The sequence below is a fragment of the Monodelphis domestica genome, chromosome 6, assembly GCF_027887165.1.
Source record: "Monodelphis domestica isolate mMonDom1 chromosome 6, mMonDom1.pri, whole genome shotgun sequence".
NCBI lineage: Eukaryota > Metazoa > Chordata > Mammalia > Didelphimorphia > Didelphidae > Monodelphis > Monodelphis domestica.
In genome coordinates this window covers 69812395-69833129 of record NC_077232.1, presented here as the reverse complement: position 1 = coordinate 69833129, position 20735 = coordinate 69812395, and the positions used below count along the sequence as shown (strand labels likewise).

Sequence of the window (20735 nt, the reverse complement as noted above, 5' to 3'; positions counted from 1 at the left end):
GCATTATTCCTTTTGAGACTAGGGGGAATAATAATCATGTCAATTCACTGGTAAGGGGCATTGATGAAAGAGGTCATGTAAAAAGGGGGCAATCACATTTTGCCAAGGACCACTCTGTGGTCTCCTCAGCTACCACGCATGACTCTGTCAAGGCATCGTGGCCTGATTGCTCTGTAAACCTTAAAATATCTTAGACTTATAAATGTTGGAAATTTCACCATTGGGAAATGTCATACTTGGAAAATTTCTTACTGATAGTCTATTGGAATGTGAACCCCATTGGCATGGGAGGTTCCTCCTCCTCCCTTCTTAAGATTACTTTAGGACAGAAACCTTTTGCTGAACAATGGAAAGGGCTTTGACCTATGCTTAAGCATAGAATAGGAAGTTCTTTGAGTCATGATTGATTTTAGAATTGATACAATAGAGATACTTGGAATGACAGAACCAGGTCTTGGAAATTACAATCTCCACCCTACTCAGTCCTAACAGGATTTAGGAAGGGCTGTAGCAATGGATCAAGATTTAATTATTTGAGAATATGACCTTCAACAGACATGTGCAAAGCCACAGACCTCTGGGCGGTCCTGGGTTAAGCTAGAGCCACCATTGGCACAGGGAAGACATGGACAGTGATTGGTAGATGTGAGAACTGAGGGGAGGGAACTTGGATGGTTTCCTTAAAGATAGAGGGGTCTGAGGACTGGGAAGGGGGGTTGGTTGGAGAGTTTTGGCTCTGAGTGGTTGGAGAGGTGCTCTGAGAAGCTTGCTCTGAAGGAAGCTGGAGGTGGAGGCCCCTGAGACTGTTTCTCCATTTTGGTCACGTGAGACTGATCTCCTTTCTTTGCCCCAGCTATCTAAGGGCTTGGGCCTTTTGGCCCAGCCTAAACAGAAGGGGTATTTAAGCCCTATTCCCTTCTCTCCCCTTTCTCTCTCTCTCTATCTCTAATACCTTTCTTCATCCTGTTTGTAATTAAACTTTATAAAAGGTTGACTGCTGATTTGAGTTTTCATTTAGGAATTACATAGCTGAATTCCTTGGCGACCTTAAATTAATATATATAAGTCTTTTAAAGTGATTTCCTTGTCACAGCTCCCAGCATCCTTGATCTTCTGATTAAAATCAAAGAATGTCAGAATTGGAAAAGCTATCTGAGGCCACCTACTCCACCCTGTTACCTCAACATAAGTGATTTATGATGACCCAGTAATGAAGAGGTTGTTCCCAAAAGGGGGAATGGGGTTCCTCTGCCCACCCTTCCTTTATCCCAATGGATTCACTGCTCCCTGCTTGTCCATTGGCTGTGCAGCAAAGTAAGTCTCAGCCTTGGTGCTTTGGATTAATAAGCTAAGGGAAGGGAACCCCAAGGGGGTTCCCACTGGGTCAGGGTAATCATGCCTAGTTTCTTTGTTATTGTTTAGGTGATTAATCATGTCCAACTTTTATCCTATTTGGGACTTTCAGCAGAGATACTGGAGTGGTTTGCCATTTTTTCATTTCATTCTGTAGCTCATTTGACAATTAAAGAAACTGAGGCAAACAAGGATTAAATGATTTGTCTAGTGTCACACAGCTAATAAATGTTGGAGGTCTAATTTTAACTCATGAAGAAGAATCTTCCTGACTCTAGGTCTAACACTCTGTCCACTGCACCACCTAGAGGAAGGATCTTGGGATATTCATCAGGAAAGACTACATTGGCAGCAGTTGGGGAATACTCCATCCATCAATCATACTTTAATAAGGAACAGAGAGTATGCAGGCAGGTAGTGCATGAATGGGGCAAGGAGTAGTGGAGAGGGTAGGCAACATGGAGAAAAACAGGGATAGCGGAAGAAGGGCACAGATACTTATGTAACTATGGATTGGAGTTAGGAGCACTCAAGTAGCATGAACCTTTACCAACTGGAAGGGCAAGGATTTGGGGTTTCATTTTTAAAGGGTTTTGATAGTGGGGAACAGTTACCCATTCCACTTTAGATATAGTTCATTAACATATCAAAATCACCTCAAAATTATCAATATCACTTAGGGATCCCTCATTTTCCTAACATATTGCTGGTTTTACTACATGTATCTGGAGGATATTTGCAGGTTATGAGACCAAAGGGTCATTACACTAGAGCCTCTCTGGCTTTCCTTAATTTAGCACATAGTCTCAGGATGAGGCCTAAGTTAGTTTATAGTCATTGTAAGTGACTTTTAGATTCCCTTAATTTATGAGACAGTTTTCACTGCACTGTTCTGTTCCCCTTTACATTTTTACTCCCTACTATTGTTACCTTATACTAATTACAAATATACTTACCATACTGAGTTGGAGGGTGATTGATTAGTGGGTTGGGACATGATACAATTTTAACCCTACAGTCTTCTCTATTGCATCTCCAAGTGGTCATTCAAACTCTACTTGATGCCCTTCAGCAAAGAAAAATCGAATTATCTCCTGAAGTGGTCTATTCCATAATTTCTGGCCAGCTCTAATTATTTGGAAGCCTTTTCATATGTTAGCCTCAAGCTTCTCTCCCCATATTTGACTCATTGCTCCTTGTTTTGCTTACTTTAGTTAAGTAGAGCAAGTCTAATTCATCTTCCATGTGCACTCCAAATATTAAAGATCTCTTAACCCTCCTCCATTCCCTTACCCTTTTCTTTTCCCCATCACCAAGTCCACACTTCACTAAATATCACTAAATATTTTTTTAAGTAGTCTTGTGAGTTCATCAGTATACAGAGCTCCTGGTGTGAAACTTCCTCTATCAACACAGATTAACACCTTCCCTGTAATTTTATTTTATTTGCCTACCAATTACATGTAAAAAAATTTACACCTTTGGGGGGCAGCTGGGTAGCTCAGTGGACTGAGAACCAGGCCTAGAGATGGGAGGTCCTAGGTTCAAATCTGGCCTCAGACACTTCCTAGCTGTGTGACCCTGGGCAAGTCACTTGACCCCCATTGCCTAGCCCTTACCACTCTTCTGCCTTGGAGCCAATACACAGTATTGACTCCAAGACGGAAGGTAAGGGTTTTAAAAAAAAAAAATTTACACCTTTGAAGGAATATTGAATTTTGGATTCTCTCTTTCCCTCTCCTATGACATGGTCATAGATTTTACATGTGCAAAAACATAAAATATTTTTCCATATTAATCCTTTTGTGGAAGGAAACATAAAAATTAAGAAAACGAAACCAGTTTGTGATAAGGTCAGAGATGTTAGGGTCTGACAGTGAGAAAAGAGCCATGAATAAATGTTAGGATCTGACCCAGGGAGAAAGCAGAAACAAATAATTTTCACAGATACCTGTGTTATGATGAAGGCAAGAGCAAGTTTACCCTAGCAGCAGGTGGGATATCTGGGAATGAACTATGGCCCCTGGGATTTTCTGGGTTTGTAGAGGAGCCCTAGAAATGTTTTGGGTAATGCTTTTACATGAACAATATTCTGTGGGAAAGAAACGCCTCCTAAATATGATGTAATGTTTACTCTCTATAAAAAATCTTTCTCATATCTTTAATAAACAGGGTTCATGCAAAACCTCCATCTGGTCCTACTTTGTCACTCAACTGACAACCATGGCAGTCACAAGTTTACTTTGGTTTGGATTCAGATTCTTATCAGTTCTATAGGAGCAGATGGCATTTTTTATCATGAGTCTTTTGGGATAGTTTTGGATCATTGTATTGCTGAGAATAGATTCATTAAGTATTCATTGTATAGTATTCCTGTCTTGTGGATAGTAATTAAGACTTCTCTCAGACATCTTGGTGCCACTGTACAAACTCTCCACCTCCCTCCTCCAAGGGCACCAAATTCACCAAATACTCTGTGCACTAGCTGCTTCACAGCCCTCCATAATTTTTTAAAGCCTCTTTCGAGGACCTTCTCTTTATTTGACAGCCTCAGGTCATTCTGAACTTCAGGTGGAAGCCTAGCAGATGTCTGGAACTCAGGTGCTCCTACCTTCAATGTACCAGATGAGCGGACTTTGGGGTAAATTTGAAAGAATTTTAAAATAGACAGGAAGACAAAGTGTGAAGTCAAAAAGGCTCGAGCACTACGAAGTGCGAAGCCAGTAGGGCTCTCGTGCGTAAACGACGTCACCCAAGATATTTAAATTAGGCTCGCTCCTTAGATACACTTCAGTTTAGCTCGTGAGAAGGGACCCGACCGCAGTCAATTTGGATCGGACCCCACTGAGACCACCACTGGACCTAATAGAACTTTGGAAACTACTATTCCACTGGGGGGAACCCCGAGTCTCAAGCCCGGAGAAACTGACAGACCTCCTACTTCCGCAAACCCTGGCGCCTGCGCACCCCACTCCTCAGCCGTAGCGGTTCTCATTGGTCCACCAAGGTTTAGTTCCGTCCCCCCTCCCCCCCCCCCCGGCGGTCGCCAAAGGCCGAAAGTCACCTGACCCTTTTTTAAACGTGTATCCGGTGGAGAGTACGGAAGCCCTCCCTAGTGACGCACGAAACGGGGTGACGCAACCGAAATATTATAGGTTGCCCCGGAACGGGGGAGGGCGGATTAGGGGCCTAGGGGGCCTTCCAAATTTGGAAGGCGCCGGAAGTAGACGTGGGGTGGAGGGCGCGGGTGGGGGAGCGCAGGGGGTAGCTGTAGCAGCCCGGGCGCCCGGCTGCGCCCGCGAGCCTCGGTGCTGCCCTGGCCCTGCCCGGCCACAAGATTTAGTACCATGGACTTCCGGGACATCCTGATGGTGGCGTCTGAGCAGCAGGGACTCAACATCATCCCGGTAAGTGAAGCTCTCCAAGGGAGTGGGGGGTGGGGGGGGATGGGGAAGCTCCGCAGCTGAGCTTGCTCAGGGACCGCCCTCTGTCGGAGCCCCGGGCGACCGTGGGCATGGAGCGCCCAGTGTAGGGGAAAGGGGAGACCTGGTTGCCGCCGCGCGCTCTCCCCGTTGCCAACGGCCGGGGACAGAGCTGGAACCGGCGTAAGGCAGTGGGTGTCCTGCGGGAGAAGCTTTTTGCCTGGCTAGGTCTTTTTCTTCGTGTGAGCTTGACTCCCACATTTTAGATGAAAGGGGCTCTATCTCCTAAGTTGCTTCCAGCTTGAAACTCCGGGCCCGTCTCAGGTTCGGAGGCTATTAGTGAAGTTCTAAAGGTTTCCCGAAGATAGAAAAGACAGACGGGAAGTTTGTTTCTTCTTTTCGCGTATGTCTCCAGCGCTCAGCACCGCCTGGCCCGTAACTAGAGCTCAGAAAATGCTTGTCCATCTATAGATGGGTAGCTTTGCCATCTCCCAGTTTGACACGCTTTTTTTTTTTGTCTCCATCTGGTCGCGTGATAACTGAGGCTTACTTAGTGTCAGACTCGGATGGCTTGGGTCTCACTTTTTGCGTTCCCTCCCACTCTGTTACAGCAGCCTATAAGATGATGAGCTTGCTTCCCTTCCCCCCCCCCCAAAAAAAAAAACCCTAGGCTTGTCACCTTTTCTGCTAAGCCTACTAAGGAAACGCAAATATGTTTAATCGAGTTAAACGTAGGGAAATCGTTGACAACTTAAGCAGATTTTTGGAGATCACACGGAACTAATGTGTACTGTGGACAGAGCACTGTGTTGAATATATGGCAAAAACTGTAAGTGAGGTGATCCTCAACTATTTTATCCAAATACAATTTATTACCCAGTGTTAGGGTAGGATGCATACACAATTAGCCATAATACAGAGTAATAGGTAAGCGAATAAAGGAGATGGAAGGGGAAGTGCTATGTGAGTTCCTAGGAGAGAAAGTAATTACTCATTTATTACTGTAGAATCAGGTGGGCTCAATTCGTGTCAGCCCTGAAAGGCTATGAGAAGTTGTCCTTCCCATGGGATTTTGCTGTCTGTAGGTAGAACACCTGCTCAACTTGCCGTAGCTAAAATGTTACTTGTTCCCAGAATGTGAGAAGGCAACTGCGTAGTGACAGTGGATAGAGCTCTGGAATCAGGAAGACCTGCGTTTTAAGTCCAGTTACTAGCTATGTGACAAGTCACTGTAAGAGAGAGAAATTTGGAAACTTTGGGAATAAGCCTGAGAACTGCAAGAATCCTGCAAGTAATGAATGGGGGGGATGGGCAGAAAGGAATTTGGAACCTTGGAGTGAGAGAAAAAGCTGATCCAGGCAGTTGAAACAGACCCCTGGCAGAGAGTCTTTGACTCTTGACTGAATCTCAAAGTCAATGATCTTTCTCTCCCTGAATTCCTGATCCCAGATCCTCCCAAACCCCAGCTAGTGGACAAGGGCTTTGAAAAGACAAGCAGTTCACAAAAAAGATCTCTACAACTCCCTTTGAACCTTGAACTTGGGGACACTTGCTGTGCCAGCCAAGAAACCAGAGTTTCTCTACTCAACCCCTCAGGGGTTCCGGTTATCACTCCTGAGCTACCTAACTTTGGGGGGAAGGGTGTTAATTAGATAGGGATCCTCTCCCTCTTTTCCCTCCTGAATCTCAGTCCTTACCCTTCATCAGCCCTGTCCCTTTACTGCTTCCCTTGAATAAAACTCAGTCATTGGGATCCCGAACTGACTGTCCAGCTTTATTAGAAGACAGCCTGAATTGAGTGGGGAGAGAAGTGGTCTCTCAGATGAAAGAGGCTTAACACCTGAAGCCTCTTTCAACAAATGATCCTAGAGAGCCTGGCAGTAGACTTCATTCCCTTCATCCTTTCTTCCTTTATTATAAGTCTCCCCCTTTTGTTTCCCTTTATTACAAGTGGCACCCCAAGGGTTAGAAGGATCCATCACTAACTGCCATTTTTTGACAGTTGGAACTTTCTGGGCAGGGCGGCCATCTTAAGGGACAGTACACTGGCAGTCATTACATAGGATCAGACATTTTTGATTTCTAAGTAAAGAAGAAGTGTGAACAACAAAGAGGGGTAGCCATAACAGGGAACCAAAATGGTCCAAAAAATATTTTGGACAATATTGGTAGGATCCATCTTAATGTATTGGGGGTACTGTTTTATTTACAATACCATCCCTGGTATGATAAATGATACAATTGGGGCAGTACTTAACATCTCTAAATACTGGAACAAACTGCCATTTGTGATACCAACATTATTATATCACTTAAACTCACTCAACTCAGTTTTCTCATCAATGAAATGGGGACAATAGCACCAACCTTCCAGGATTGTAATAAGTACCAAATAATATATTTTGTAGAGAGTCTGCTGGCTTTTCTCTTGCAGATGTTAGAATAAAGAATGCCTTGGTGAAGAAACATTGCTTCTCTCTTCTTGAGGAGGTAGCATTTGAATTCTATGCTTTTAAGCATATAAAGGAGTCCAGTAGGCAGAAGGGAAGGATATTCCAGGCACATGAGCAAAAACAATGAGATGATACTGGAAATATCTGGGGGATTGTGAAGAGTCAAGTTCTGGAGCATAGAAGGAGGTTGAAGCCAAATTATGAAAGGTCCTAAAAATTACCTGCTATCTTAACTGGGAATGGAAGTTTAAACTTTGCTATGTATGCATTAGAAAGCAAGGGAGTGACAAGCCCATGTCTGCATGAGTAAAGAAATTGTTTGGCACTGATGAGAAGAATATTTTTGGGAGGAGTCTGCAGTCAAAGACATCCTTAGAAGGGGACTTGCAGAACTGGGAATAGAGACAAAAGTATTAAAGACACTTTGGAATAGAATCCAAAGTGAGAATGGATGAATGGTGGTACTACAGTGAAATTAGTATAGTTTGGGGGAAATAAAATGTGGATCTGTGCTAAAAATAGTTAATATATTAATAGTAGCTAGGCTTTATATAGTGCTTTTAGGTTTGCAAAGTGCCTTTTGCAAATAATACTTCATTTTATTCTCATAACATCCTTGGGAGCTAGGTGTTATTCTCCCCACTTTTCAGATGAGGAAACTGAGGCAAGCAGCAGTTAAGTGACATTCTCAGGGTCATTCAACAAGCAAGAATCTGAGACTGGATTTGCACTTGGGTCTTCCTGACTCTAGGTCCAGCACTTTATTCACTGAACCATGGAGCTGCCTAAATAATTTATGTAGAGCATGGAAGTAAATAAGATTTCCCAAGGAGAGTATGTAAAGAAAAAGGTGGCGGAAAATGGACCCTTGGGTAATATATAATCATTTCAGGATTAGGAACCAGAGAAGGGTAGAGAGCTAAGAGATCCAACAGTGTGTGTGGCCTGTCTAAACCCAAAGGAGTAAAGATGCTTGACAGTCAAATACTACAGTGAAATCAGAGAGAAAGGAAAAAAAATCATTCATTGCAATATTTGGGTGAAGATAGCAGTGACAAGAAGCTTTGAAAATCTAGCCAGTTTTTGTCTTATTCCTTCAAGATTCACTGAATACATAGTTGTAGTCAATCAATGAAGAATAACACATGGGTCTCAGCTATTACCTTTTCACATAAATCAACCATTTCTATATCCTCTTGACAGTGCTCACAGCCCAGCTGCACAGTAGTGATTCCTGTGGTTTGAGTAGTCAAGAATAAAAAGCAAACATCTGTGCTAATTCAAACAACCTATATTTACCAAGCATCATCTATGTCTGTATCTCAAAGGTTATTTGTAATTTGCCGTTTTTGTCATGAATTTTTTTTTTTAACTTTGTGGTTCGTTTTTCAATTGGGTTTGACTCTTCATGACTTCTTTTGGGATTTTCTTGGCAAAGATATTGGGATGGTTTGCCATTTCCTTCTCCAGAAGGAGACACATAGCTGGGAAGTGTCTTGAGATCAGATTTGAACTCGGAAAGAAGAGTTTTCTTGACTCCAAACCTGATTCTCTATCCACTTCACCACCTATCTGCCCCTTTTTACTTTTGAGGCCATCCCAAATTTCTCTTGAGAATGGTACAATGGCCAAATAATTAAAAACACACACATACACATATATATACCTCCAAAAGCCTTATGTCTGGGGTTTGGGTTTTTTTTTTTCCCTAAAGTGCTGTGACTAACCATTTTCTTAAACCATGACTCATTAATTCTTCTGGTCTAAACTATACATCACAAACCTCTGAAACCGTAGGAAATAGGATTACTTTCAACTTGTATGAACTTCTCCAGTAGATCAACATTGAGTCCAATAAACATTTACTTCCTTTTTTAGCCGATACAAAGATTCAAGGAGTGAAATTTTATTTCTCTAAGCATTGTGTCTTCTGTATAAATCATTTCATTCAAAACTGTTGGTTTTGATACTGAAGAGTGCATTGGTCCTATTTTTGAATTAAATGTTATAGGTCTGTCTTCCTTAGTTGAACGAGTGACCAAATTGGTGATGATAGAAGTAGAAAAAGTACTGTAAAGAAATTCAAGACCTACTAACTTTGTTACTAACTAGTTGTGTGACCTATTCAACATTTAACCTCTCTGGGCCTTGGATTCCTCATCTGTAAAATCAGGAAGTTGAGTGAATGTTCTCAAAAGTCTCTTTCAGCTCTCATGTTCAGACTTTGTAATAACAACAATAGCTAACATTTATATAGTGCTTACTGTGTGCCAGGCACTGTGCTGAGAGCTTCATCTACAATTTTAATCCTCCATGGGTTTTTTTGACAGTTTAAACCTCCCATATACATACAGAGCTACAAAATTTGGAACCTACAGGTGTCTTGATTCCTAGGGTCCACTGTGGGAGAGTGCCTAGCTTCAGAGATAGTTAGAAAGGAACTGGTCGGGTACACTAAACCCAAGAAATGATAGTTTCATTTAAAGTTCAGAGTTGCCCAGCTACCTCAAACACCTGCACAGATTGTGCAGGGAGTGGTTCCTGTCACAGTTGACTTCAGAAACAAAACTTCCCAAAAGGAGATAACTCTGCTTTTTTTTTTCTTTTTAAAGAGAGAGAAAACCCTTATCCCAGAATATTCTTAGTTAAAACAAAAACAGGGTTGCATCATGCCTAAAAAAAAAAAATAGATATCCTGAATTACTTCCCAGTGGAAAACTAAGAAAATAGCAGGTGATTCTAAGATGATGTAACCAGTCAAATATTGTGTTAAGAAGAAAAACTATGACTTATGAAATTTCCCAATTCTGTTTTATGCTTGCTGGTGTCTTCTCTTCCCTTCCCTTTCCACCCCTCAACAAAAGACCTTAGTAACTATAAAGTAGTAGTTTAGGTCCCCTGAAAGAGAATCCATTTAGATTTCTTTTGCATAGCCCTAGAGATCAGAACTAAAACCATAGTTGGGGGAGTAAGGGTAAAAACTTCAGGGAAATAAGAGTTCAACTCAGTAAAAGGAAGAACTTTATAGTAGTTTGAGCAGTTCTTTTAAAGAAGTCCCACACTGTTGGTACCATTTCTTTCCTCTGCTTCTGACAGCTGTACAACAAACAGCCCTAAAAGTGTTTTAGAGTATTGCATTATGACTGTGGGGGACTAGCCAAGTACAAAGCCATGGAAGACAATGAAATGTCTTTCATTTATGGAACATGAAAAACAATGCAGTATGGCTAAATCACCTAGTACTGTAAGACTTAGAAAGGTATAGGAAGAGGCCAAATGTTTAAGAGATTTAAATTTCAAGGGGGGGGGGGGGAAGCTGGATGGGTAATAGGGGAGGGAATGGTCACAGGTAAAAGAAAGTTTCTGATCCTGAAGAGATTAAAAGGGGTGGAAAAGAAAAATACTAGGCAAGGAGGTGATTTAAATCTTCCCCCCAGACAATTGGAAAATGACCAAACCAATGGCCAAATCAATAAAGGGAATATTATAGCTCTGGAAGAAATAACAAAAACTATTTCCGAGAATCCTGAGTGGTATGTCCTTACACAGTAAAGCAAACAGAACAAAGATAGAAATTTATACCAAAAAACAGTAGTAAAGAAAAACAACATTTAAAGGCTTAAGAATTCTGATCAAAGCAGCCACCAGCAATATTTCTGGAAGACCTATAATGCAGCATGGTACAGAGTAGTAATGAACACAAGGTATAATGACCTACATTTTTTTGTAGGTCCCAATTTGTTTTGTTTAACTATGCTTGTTTAAGAGGTCCCCCCCTTAACTGTCAGTTAATTGTGGGGGGTAAGGAATAAGGGAGGGCAGGTTAGCAATAATGATGCCCTTCCCCAAAAAAAGAGGACCATTTTTTTAAAATGCACAGAAAGAGATTTTGGGATTTATCATGTAGAATTATATACTTTTATAAAAAGCAGCAATGGAGATGTATGGTTTCATAGAGACTCTTCTTTGTGTATGGAAATTTTTTTTTTAAGTTCACTTTTTTAAATAAAATTTTTCAAAGAAAAAAAGACCTCCAGAAATTGATGCAGAGTGAAAGGAGCAGAACCAGTAGAACATTATACACTGAGACTGATACACTGTGATACAATCAAATGTAATGGGCTTCTCCTAGTGGCAGTGCAGTGTTCCTGAACAACCCGGAGGGATCTATGAGAAAGAACACTATCCACATCCAGAGAAAAAACTGTGGGAGTAGAAACACAGAAGAAAAACAACTGCTTGATTACATGGGTCTAATGGGATATGATTGGGGGTGTAGACCCTAAATGATCATCCTAGTGCAAACATCAACAACATGGTAATAGGTTCTGATCAAGGACACATGTAAAACCCTTGCAATTGCACTTTGGCTGCTGGAAGGGGTGGAGGGAGGGTAAGGAAGGAAAGAATATGATTCTTGTAACCAAGGAATAATGTTGTAAATTGACTAAATAAAAAAAATAATAGAAAGGTATAAAAAAGTTTCTATTTTGTTCTAGAGACAACAAGGGACCCTCTGGAGTTGAAGGGAGTGGAATGTAACATGATGAGACCTGCACTTTTGTAGCTATGAAAAGAGGCTTGAGGCAGAGAGACTAGTAGTCCTGGGAGAGGTTTTGAGGACCTGAACCTAATAGTGACAATGTAGAGGGGAAGAATTTATGCTTAAGAGGTTGCAGGAGATAAAAATGAAAGAATTGGCGATATGGATTTGATATGTGAGATGAGATCAAGGAGGATGACTAAGGTTGCAAACCTGAGTGTGACTATGGAAAGGCAATGTCACTCCCAACAGTAATAAAGAAATTCAAAAGAGGGGGGTGAGTTTGGGGAAAAAGAGAACGAACAAGTTCTGTTTTCATTCTGTTGACTTCACAGTGACATCAAATCACAGTGACATTTCAGTGAATGATAAGAGATGCTAGGGCCAGATAGGTAGATCAATCTAGGTGTCATCTGCCTAGAAATAATAATTGGACCCATGGAAATTGATGAGGTCACCCAGAGAGAGTTTAGAGAGGAAAAAAAAGAAAAGAGCCCATGACAAAAACCTTTGGGTGTACTCAGTTAGTGGGAGTGACACTGATGACTCAGCACATCAGGCTTCAGAGAAAGCTGAGTCATGAAAACCCAAAAAAGAGGAGTATCCAAAGAAAGAAAAAATTAGCAGCAGCACTCGAACACTGCAGTCAAGTACAAAAGGATGAAGTTTGAGATTCATTGGCAACTCTAGAGAGTGAAGTTTCCATTAAGTGATAAGGAAGGACATTATTAGAAGGCTAAGAAAATAGAAGAGGAAGTAGAGGACAGGTATAGTGACTTAAAAGCATTTGCCTGGAAAAGAGGTGAGATATAGGAAAATAGTGGATATGGTTGGGTTTAGGGAGACTTTTTGTTTTTAAACCATTAGCAACTATTTAGCTTTGCCACCCTATTCTTAAAACTGTGGTCCCACTTATCCCTGAGCCCTTCAGTACCAAAGTGCCCCTATCCCTGGCCTTCGCTTCTTGTGGATTGCTTGCCCATGTTAGAATTTCAGCCCTTTGAGGGTTGTGACTGCCTTTGCTTCTGTATCTCCAGAGCTTAGCCTAGTTTCTTGGGGCATAGCACATTTTTTCATTCATTTGGAGGGCATACTGACTATATAAGAAGAAAAGTGAATAGGATGGAACGAACTTAGAGGAAGTGACTGAAAAGTTATTACAATTTGTGTTGACATGGTAAGGATTCAGAAGTTTATTAACAGTGATAAATGCTTCAGAGAGATAAAGAAGGGTAAAGACTGAGAAAAAGCCATCTGGTATATATAGTAAGACTTCATTGGTAACTTTGAAGAGTGCATTTTTAGTTGAGGGAAGAGCCTGGGATAAGAGTAAGGTTGAAAACCTGTGAAACTTTGATGGTGATGCCTTAAGAGAAAAAAAGGAAGTTCAAAAGAGAGGGATAGGTTTGAGTGGACAGATTGTGTAAATCATAGCCCACTCAAAACTTCATCCTGAGCTCTTTCACATCAAAAAATGAAAATGTCTCTTTTGAAGGCATGGAGACCATTGATCTGTTAAACTGAGCCACCAGTATAATGGAGTGTAGGGGGAAAGAGAGAACAGGAATAAGACAGGGAAATTTGCTGCTTTATCTATGTGGATCAGGTTTACAGTCTGTCTTCTTGAGAACCCCTGTTTCTGGGCTGGGAATAAAAGTTAGAGAATTTTGAAAGGGTTGGTATAGGTGTGTTGGAGACAAACTTATGTCTGAGTGGCTTTCAGGAAGGAGAATTGAATTGGTCTCCTACCTTCTGATTCTTTAATCAGTTGAAATTAAGACTCAAGACCCTTTTTGGAGACAAAATCATTCTAAAGGCTTAAAAGCTCCTTATGTTTTAGGAATGGGAAACTACCAGTGTCATATCCTCCAGATTAGCAGAAGGGATATGCAGTATATCCTGATCTCATTTTAGGTACAAATAGAATGTCTTCACCTTCATCCTTCCTTCCCCCTATAATAATCTCTTAAATTCCTTGTGAACTGGACTTTACATTCCATATTAACTAGTACATGGATAGGCCAAATAAATACAGACTCGTTGATCATTGCTTTACTACCATGCCCATGACTGCGTTTTGTTATGAACTTGGGGAATCTGTCAGAACCCAAAGTGCAAGATGACTACAGATAAAAATTTGGATACTTCGTAGTTAGAGTTCTGTCGGTAGATGCATTTGATGTTGGTAGTATTCTTGTCATTGCATAGGATATACTGGTTAGATTAGATCTGGCTTCATGAGTAAACTCATGAAACACTTCTTAAGATATTTCGAAATGTTCTCTGTCCTTTGTACCTTGTGCTTTTGTATATGGATCCTTAGATTTTCTTCTCCAGACATATTCTAGACACTGCAACTTGAGATTGTTTGTTAATTTAATATTTTTCATTTCCCAAAAGACAAACTTATGAGAGGCCTCTTTCTCTCATCTGATATGGTTTCTGAATGAAATCTGGGATAATCCTGGAGCTAATCTAAACCCATGCCTACATAGTGATTAAATGGATACTTAACATAGGTCTTCAATAAAAGTGCCACATTTTGTTTTCATTTCAGTAATTCAAATAAACATTATCTTAGTTTTAGTCATTTTATGACTATATTGCATAAGAATCAAAACCCAAAGAAATACCATCTGTGCTAAACTGGTGAGGCATTCAGCAGAAAGGATAGTAGCCATTTGGAAGTAAAATATAAACTCAGCTAAGATAAGGCATCTGACTGCAAATTAATATTTCAGCACAAACTCTGCACATGGGTGCTTTAGAAGTATTTTTAAAATTTAAATGGAATCTATCAGAACTGTAGAAAACTCAGTTTGCAAAGAGTTGCAGCCATCATCCTAAAAACCTGAAGATAATCATTATGAGTTTAGAAATATCCATCTAATTTTTTTTCTAAGTATTCTTTCTTATCTTAAGCCAAGGACAAATTTGAATGTCTCTATTCAACTCAGGCTGGCCGCTTTTTTTTTTTTCAGTTATACTGTGCACATTTATCCAAGGTTAGAGCAAAATAACAGGGAAATACTTAATTTTGCAACTTAATCTTATTCTGGAAAGGTAGAATCTTAATTACTGAAAACTCTGGAGGATGAGCGCTAGAATACATAGTATCTCTTAAGCCAAAACTTCTTCACAGAATCTAATAATGTAGGGGTTCCCAAGATGTTTTCAGTACTCATACCTCTTTGCCTTTCAATAAACTTCCATAACACTCTTTTCAATATGAAAGGAAATAAATTCTGGGGTTTATTGTGCATGTACATATAATGAAAGAGGTTAAGTTTGATAAGATAATTTAATTGTTTGCTAAATAGTCCCAGTATGCTCTAAGTTTCTCCTTACCCCTTGGATGCATATAATAAGTTGGAAACCCCTGGTTTAGTGAATTGTTAGCTTTCATCAGTTGCTACTTAAGGTCTTCAAGTATGTCTAAAAATGCATCCTTTATCCAGTCAGGGAAGATTTGTAAAATTTGTGGGTTTTTAAAAATATTATTTTAAGATCTTAGACATATCAAAGTGTGCTTTTTAAGATAGCTTTAATAAGGGGGCAGCTGGGTAGCTCAGTGGATTGAGAGCCAGGCCTACAGACAGGAGGTCCTAGGAGGTCCTGGCCTCAGACATGTGACAAGGAAATCACTTTAAAAGACTGATATATATTAATTTAAGGTTGCCAAGGAATTCAGCTATGTAATTCCTAAATGAAAACTCAAATCAGCAGTCAACCTTTTATAAAGTTTAATTACAAACAGGATGAAGAAAGGTATTAGAGATAGAGAGAGAAAGGGAGAGAGAAAGGGGAGAGAAGGGAATAGGGCTTAAATACCCCTTCTGTTTAGGCTGGGCCAAAAGGCCCAAGCCCTTAGATAACTGAGGCAAAGAAAAGAGATCAGTCCCTATCACTCACGTGACCAAAATGGAGAACCAGTCTCAGGGGCCTCCACCTCCAGCTTCCTTCAGAGCACAACCTCACAGAGCAAAACCTCTCCAACCACCTCCCAGTCCTCAGACCCTGCTATCTTTAAGGAAACCATCCAAGTTCCCTCCCCTCAGTTCTCACATCTACCAATCACTGTCCATGTCTTCCCTGTGCCAATGGTGGCTCTAGCTTAACCCAGGACCGCCCAGAGGTCTGTGGCTTTGCACATGTCTGTTGAAGGTCATATTCTCAAATAATTAAATCTTGATCCATTGCTACAGCCCTTCCTAAATCCTGTTACCCTGAGTAGGGTAGAGATTGGAATAATTAAATTTTGATCTATGCTGCAGCCCTTCCTAAATCCTGTTAGGACTGAGTAGGGTGGAGATTGTAATTTCCAAGACCTGGTTCTGTCATTCCAAGTATCTCTATTGTATCAATTCTAAAATCAATCATGACTCAAAGAACTTCCTGTTCTATGCTTAAGCATAGGTCAAAGCCCTTTCCATTGTTCAGCAAAAGGTTTCTGTCCTAAAGTAATCTTAAGTAGGGAGGAGAAGGAACCTCCCATGCCAATGGGGTTCACATTCCAATAGACTATCAGTAAGAAATTTTCAAAGTATGAAATTTCCCAATGGTGAAATTTCCAACATTTATAAGTCTTAAGAAATTTTAAGGTTTACAGACACATCCCAGCTGTGTGACCCTGGGCAAGTCACTTGACCCCCATTGCCTAGCCCTTACTTACCACTCTTCTGCCTTGGAACCAATACCCAGTATTGATTCTAAGACAGAAGGTAAGGATTAAAAAAAAAAAGATAGCTTAATAAATATATATACAGCAGAACTTCACATATCTTGCCCTTGCCTATCCCTGTCTCCAACATACTGACTCTTTGGGGGAATGAGAAGAGGAGAAAGGCCTGGAAGTGGAGTTGAAGTGAATCCCACAAGGAAGCTATAGATGGATGTGCGTGTGCGCATGTGTGTGCACGTGTGTGTGTGTGTGTGTAGGGGGGCAGAGCAGACAGATTACCAGGAATATGGTGGGGTGTGGAGGAATGTCAGAAAATAGAGATGAATCAAATAAGTTACTACAAACCCCAAAATGTCCATATTTCCCTAGTTTGAATCATTATTGTTAGCCAGGAATGATCCAAATATGAAATTCCCCCCCCTCTTTTTTTTTTGTTTTTGTCTTAAGGAACACCCAGGTGTGGGACTGAACCCATTTATTTTAAGCACAGATTCTCATTTAGCTCAGGCATGGCATATCTCCTATTATGTCAAACATCATAAATATATGTATGTATATTTGGAAATAAATGGACCAAGGAATGTTTCGGAGGCAGCATACTAGTTATTCATGTTCAAAATCTTCTGCAGCTTAAAAAATCAAACACTCAAACTTGCAACTTTTTTTCCTTTCAGAAAAGATACAGTTTGGCAGTAGGTCCTCCTAAAAGAGATCCCAAAGTCAAGGGTGTCCAGTCAGCAGCAGTGCAGGCTTTCCTCAAGCGGAAAGAAGAAGAGTTAAGGAAAAAAGGTACTTCCCATTTTGCTTTCTTCTATCCCATCATCATTGGATACAGTTTGTGAATGTATTTGTTTGTTCTTGTCTTTCTTATTTATAGTATGGAGGATTTTAGTCTTTGGGCTCTTATTAGATTGTATAAATTCCTTGAAGCTAGAGACTATGCTCGGGATCCATGACTCTCAGCTTAATGTGCTTTTTTTTCCCCCCCTAAACCCTTACCTTCTGACTTAGAACCAATACTATGTTTTGGTTCCAAGGCAGAAGAATGGTAAGCAATGTTAAGTGACTTGCCCAGGGTCACACAGCTAGGAAGGGTCAGAGGTCAGATTTGAACCCAGGGCCTCTCATCTCTGGGCCTGCCTCTCAATCCACTGAGCTACCAGCTGCCCCCTTAATATACTTTTTTGGTGCAAAGAACAACCTTCTTTTGAGATTAAGCTATGAGCATGATATATACTTTGTGTTCTTAAGATATACAACTAAATGAGATATGCTCTGCATCATTTTTATAATTGATCCTATTTTAGATATTGAGTGATAATGCATGTATAACCTAGTGGAATTGCTTGTCAGCTCTGGGATAAGGGAGGGAAGAGGGGAGGAAGAGAATATGAATCATGTAACTATGGGGAAATATTTTTAAATAAATTTTTTAAAATTATAATAAAAAAAGAAAAATTATCCTATTTTATAACTATTCTGTATTTTGTATAACAAGCCCTTTCTCATTGTCTCTTAAGTGAAGAAGCTCATATGTTCAGAAGTTTAGGTTTCCTCCATTAAATGCAAAAGTTCCGTTTTCCTGTCAGTCACTTTTAATTAAAGGAAAACTGAGTAATATTTAAAAATCAATCATTTTTAATTGAAGGAAAACTAAGCTAAGTTTAAAAATTCAGTGCTTTCATAAAACTTGAATTCAAAAGGAATCATTATCTCATTACCACCAATAAGTCACTCCATGTCAAGGAAACTTTTTTTTACCATAGTTTATGCTGGTTCAATTCCAGGATGTCTGTTATTTGTATTAGCAAGCATAATGCCATTTCTAAGAAATATATCAACTCTAAGCTATTTCTATAAAATTAGAGGAAATTTGTTATCCATCATTAGTTATTCCTGCAAGCACAAGATGGATAATATTGGTCAACACTGTCAAGATGGAAGGAGGAGTTGTTACCTGCCCACATTTCAGGCTTTTAGCCAGTCACATTATCCCTGCCCCCATGATGTCAGTCCTTTGATGACTTCTGTTCTTCTCTGCTTATAAAAAAAAAAAAGGTCTATCTGTCCTCTCAAGTCTTTGGGCTCACCAGGGAGGCTATTTGACCCTCTTTATTAGTAAATTCACACTTTACTAATAAACTGGTAGTACCTAGAGCCTTGTAACCCAATCTTCCTAATTTTACTTACAGCATAAAATATATAGTAACATAAAGGCAATGATGCAATTAATACAAAAGCTAAATCTTATTAACTGCAAAAGTCCAAGAAATAATAATGGTTCCTTCATAAGGTAAATGATCAATTTGAAGATTCTTAGAGACTACTGAGTTAATTTATTTAAATTAGCTTGCTAAGCCATTTTGTTTTGAGTATTTCATGTGCTTAGTCATATAGAAAAACATGTATAACCCACTCATGTGAATATGACTGAACTGATACTTATAATAACTTCCCTATTCAATTCCTAGATGTCTGCAAAGTTATAGCTTTGAATGCCATATTTCTTTAGTTTCAGAATGGCAAGCTGTTATCTTATGGTCTATTAACATATTCCTACTTACCATTTTTAGCCTTAGAGGAAAAGAGGAAAAAAGAAGAGTTGGTGAAGAAACGCATAGAGCTAAAACATGACAAGAAAGCAAGAGCCATGGCAAAGCGGACAAAAGACAACTTCTATGGTTATGATGGGATTCCTCTTGAAGAGAAAGCAAAGAAAAAACATGGAATTGAGGGACCCACAGGACAAGAAGCAGACCAAGAATGTTCCAATGAGGAGGACACAGAGCCACCTTTGGAATATTGTCAGACAGAGTCAGAGAATGAGGAGTTTGAGGAGTATGAGGAGCAGGAAGCACCCCTGAAGACTATACCAAAACCAAAGGCCCCCCTCAGAAGTGCCCCTCCACCCATGAACTTCACGGACTTACTCAGGCTGGCTGAGAAGAAGCAGTATGAACCTGTGGAGATTAAGGTAGTAAAGAAAATAGAAGAGCGGCCCAGAACTGCAGAAGAACTGAGAGAAAAAGAATTCTTAGAACGGAAACACAAAAATATAGATAGAGGAAAAGAGAAAAAGATGCTTGAAAGAGAGAAAAGGCTAGTTCCTCCAACTATGTCTAAAAAGGTCCCTTCTTCAAAAGAGAGTGTTAGTGAAAGACACAGAGGTCCTGGGGACAAGCATTCCTCTTCCAGGGGGAGTCACCTTCCCCATATAGGTGCTGAGAAAAAATCTAGATCTTCTGCAACTACTGAGAAAACTATGAGACTGCCATCCAGTAAGTCCCAGCCAGGAGAGAGGACCAAAGCAAGCTCTGGAGATACCTTCCAGCACTCACCAAGTGAAAGTCACAGCCTCTTACTCAATGGGTCAGGGAAGTCCCGCTCTAGCTCCCATTCTATGGGCACAGGGATCTCAAAGACTATGGTTCATGGGACTCAAAAATCTAATGAGCATAGGCCCTCCAAATCTCCTTCTTCCCATCCCAGCCATTCCAAGTCTGGGGTTGTCTCTACTCCACATGAGAAGACAAGAAATTCAGGTGCCAAGCACCCAGGGAACAATTCTAACTCAACCTCAGGCCGGCCAGGTGTAGGGACTGCTCGGCCAGTCCAAAGCCCAAGCCCTAGGAAGCACGGTGGCAGCTCCAGCTCAGGACCCGAACAGCAAACCAGTGGATCCAAACGTTTGGTTGGTGGCTCAGGCCCTAGTGGGCGACTTGTGAGTGGATCAAGTGGCCGTGGGCATCCTACAAGCAATTTAGGAAGCTCTGGTAGGCCACTCAGTGGCACAAGTTCTACAGGACGGACAGTGACCCCAGTCGGACGACCTGTTAGTGGGTTGAATGGCCCTGGGCGACCTAGTTCAGGTGGCCCTGGGAGACCCATCAGCAATGCAGGTGGCCCTGGGAGACCCTCCAGCAACTCAGGTGGCTCTGGGAGACTCTCTAGCAACTCAGGTGGCCCTGGGAGACCCACCAGTGGCTCAGGTGGCCCTGGGAGACCCACCAGCAGCTCAGGTGGTCCTGGGCAGACAGTCAGTGGCTCAGGAGGTCCTGGGCGGACAGTCAGCGGCTCGGGAGGTCCTGGGCGGACAGCCAGCAGCTCAGGTGGCCCTGGGCGGACAGTCGGTGGCTCAGGCCCCTCTGTGAAGCCCCGATGCACAGTTGTTTCAGAAACTATCTCTTCCAAGAATATCATCAGCCGACCTAGCAATGGAATGGTGAATGGAATGAGACCCCCTCCACCTGGCTACAGACCTGCAGTATATCCACAAGGTAAGA

At 41.0% G+C, this 20735-nt stretch overlaps 1 protein-coding gene across 2 annotated transcripts in view; it reads left to right on the top strand.

The window, feature by feature from the left end:
• Positions 1-4151: 4151 nt before the first annotated feature.
• The window catches only part of SPTY2D1 (SPT2 chromatin protein domain containing 1), a 30875-nt gene continuing 14291 nt past the window's right edge, over positions 4152-20735 (top strand). The window contains exons 1-3 of one of the 2 annotated variants that reach the window (XM_007497000.3): positions 4152-4760; positions 17127-17241; positions 19026-20729. In XM_007497000.3, coding sequence (XP_007497062.1) covers positions 4701-4760; positions 17127-17241; positions 19026-20729 — 1879 coding nt within the window. In that variant the 5' untranslated portion in view covers positions 4152-4700. Of the gene's footprint in view, positions 4761-4944; positions 5605-17126; positions 17242-19025; positions 20730-20735 lie in introns of those variants that run through there. The other variant, XM_007497001.3, reaches the window with a different exon arrangement.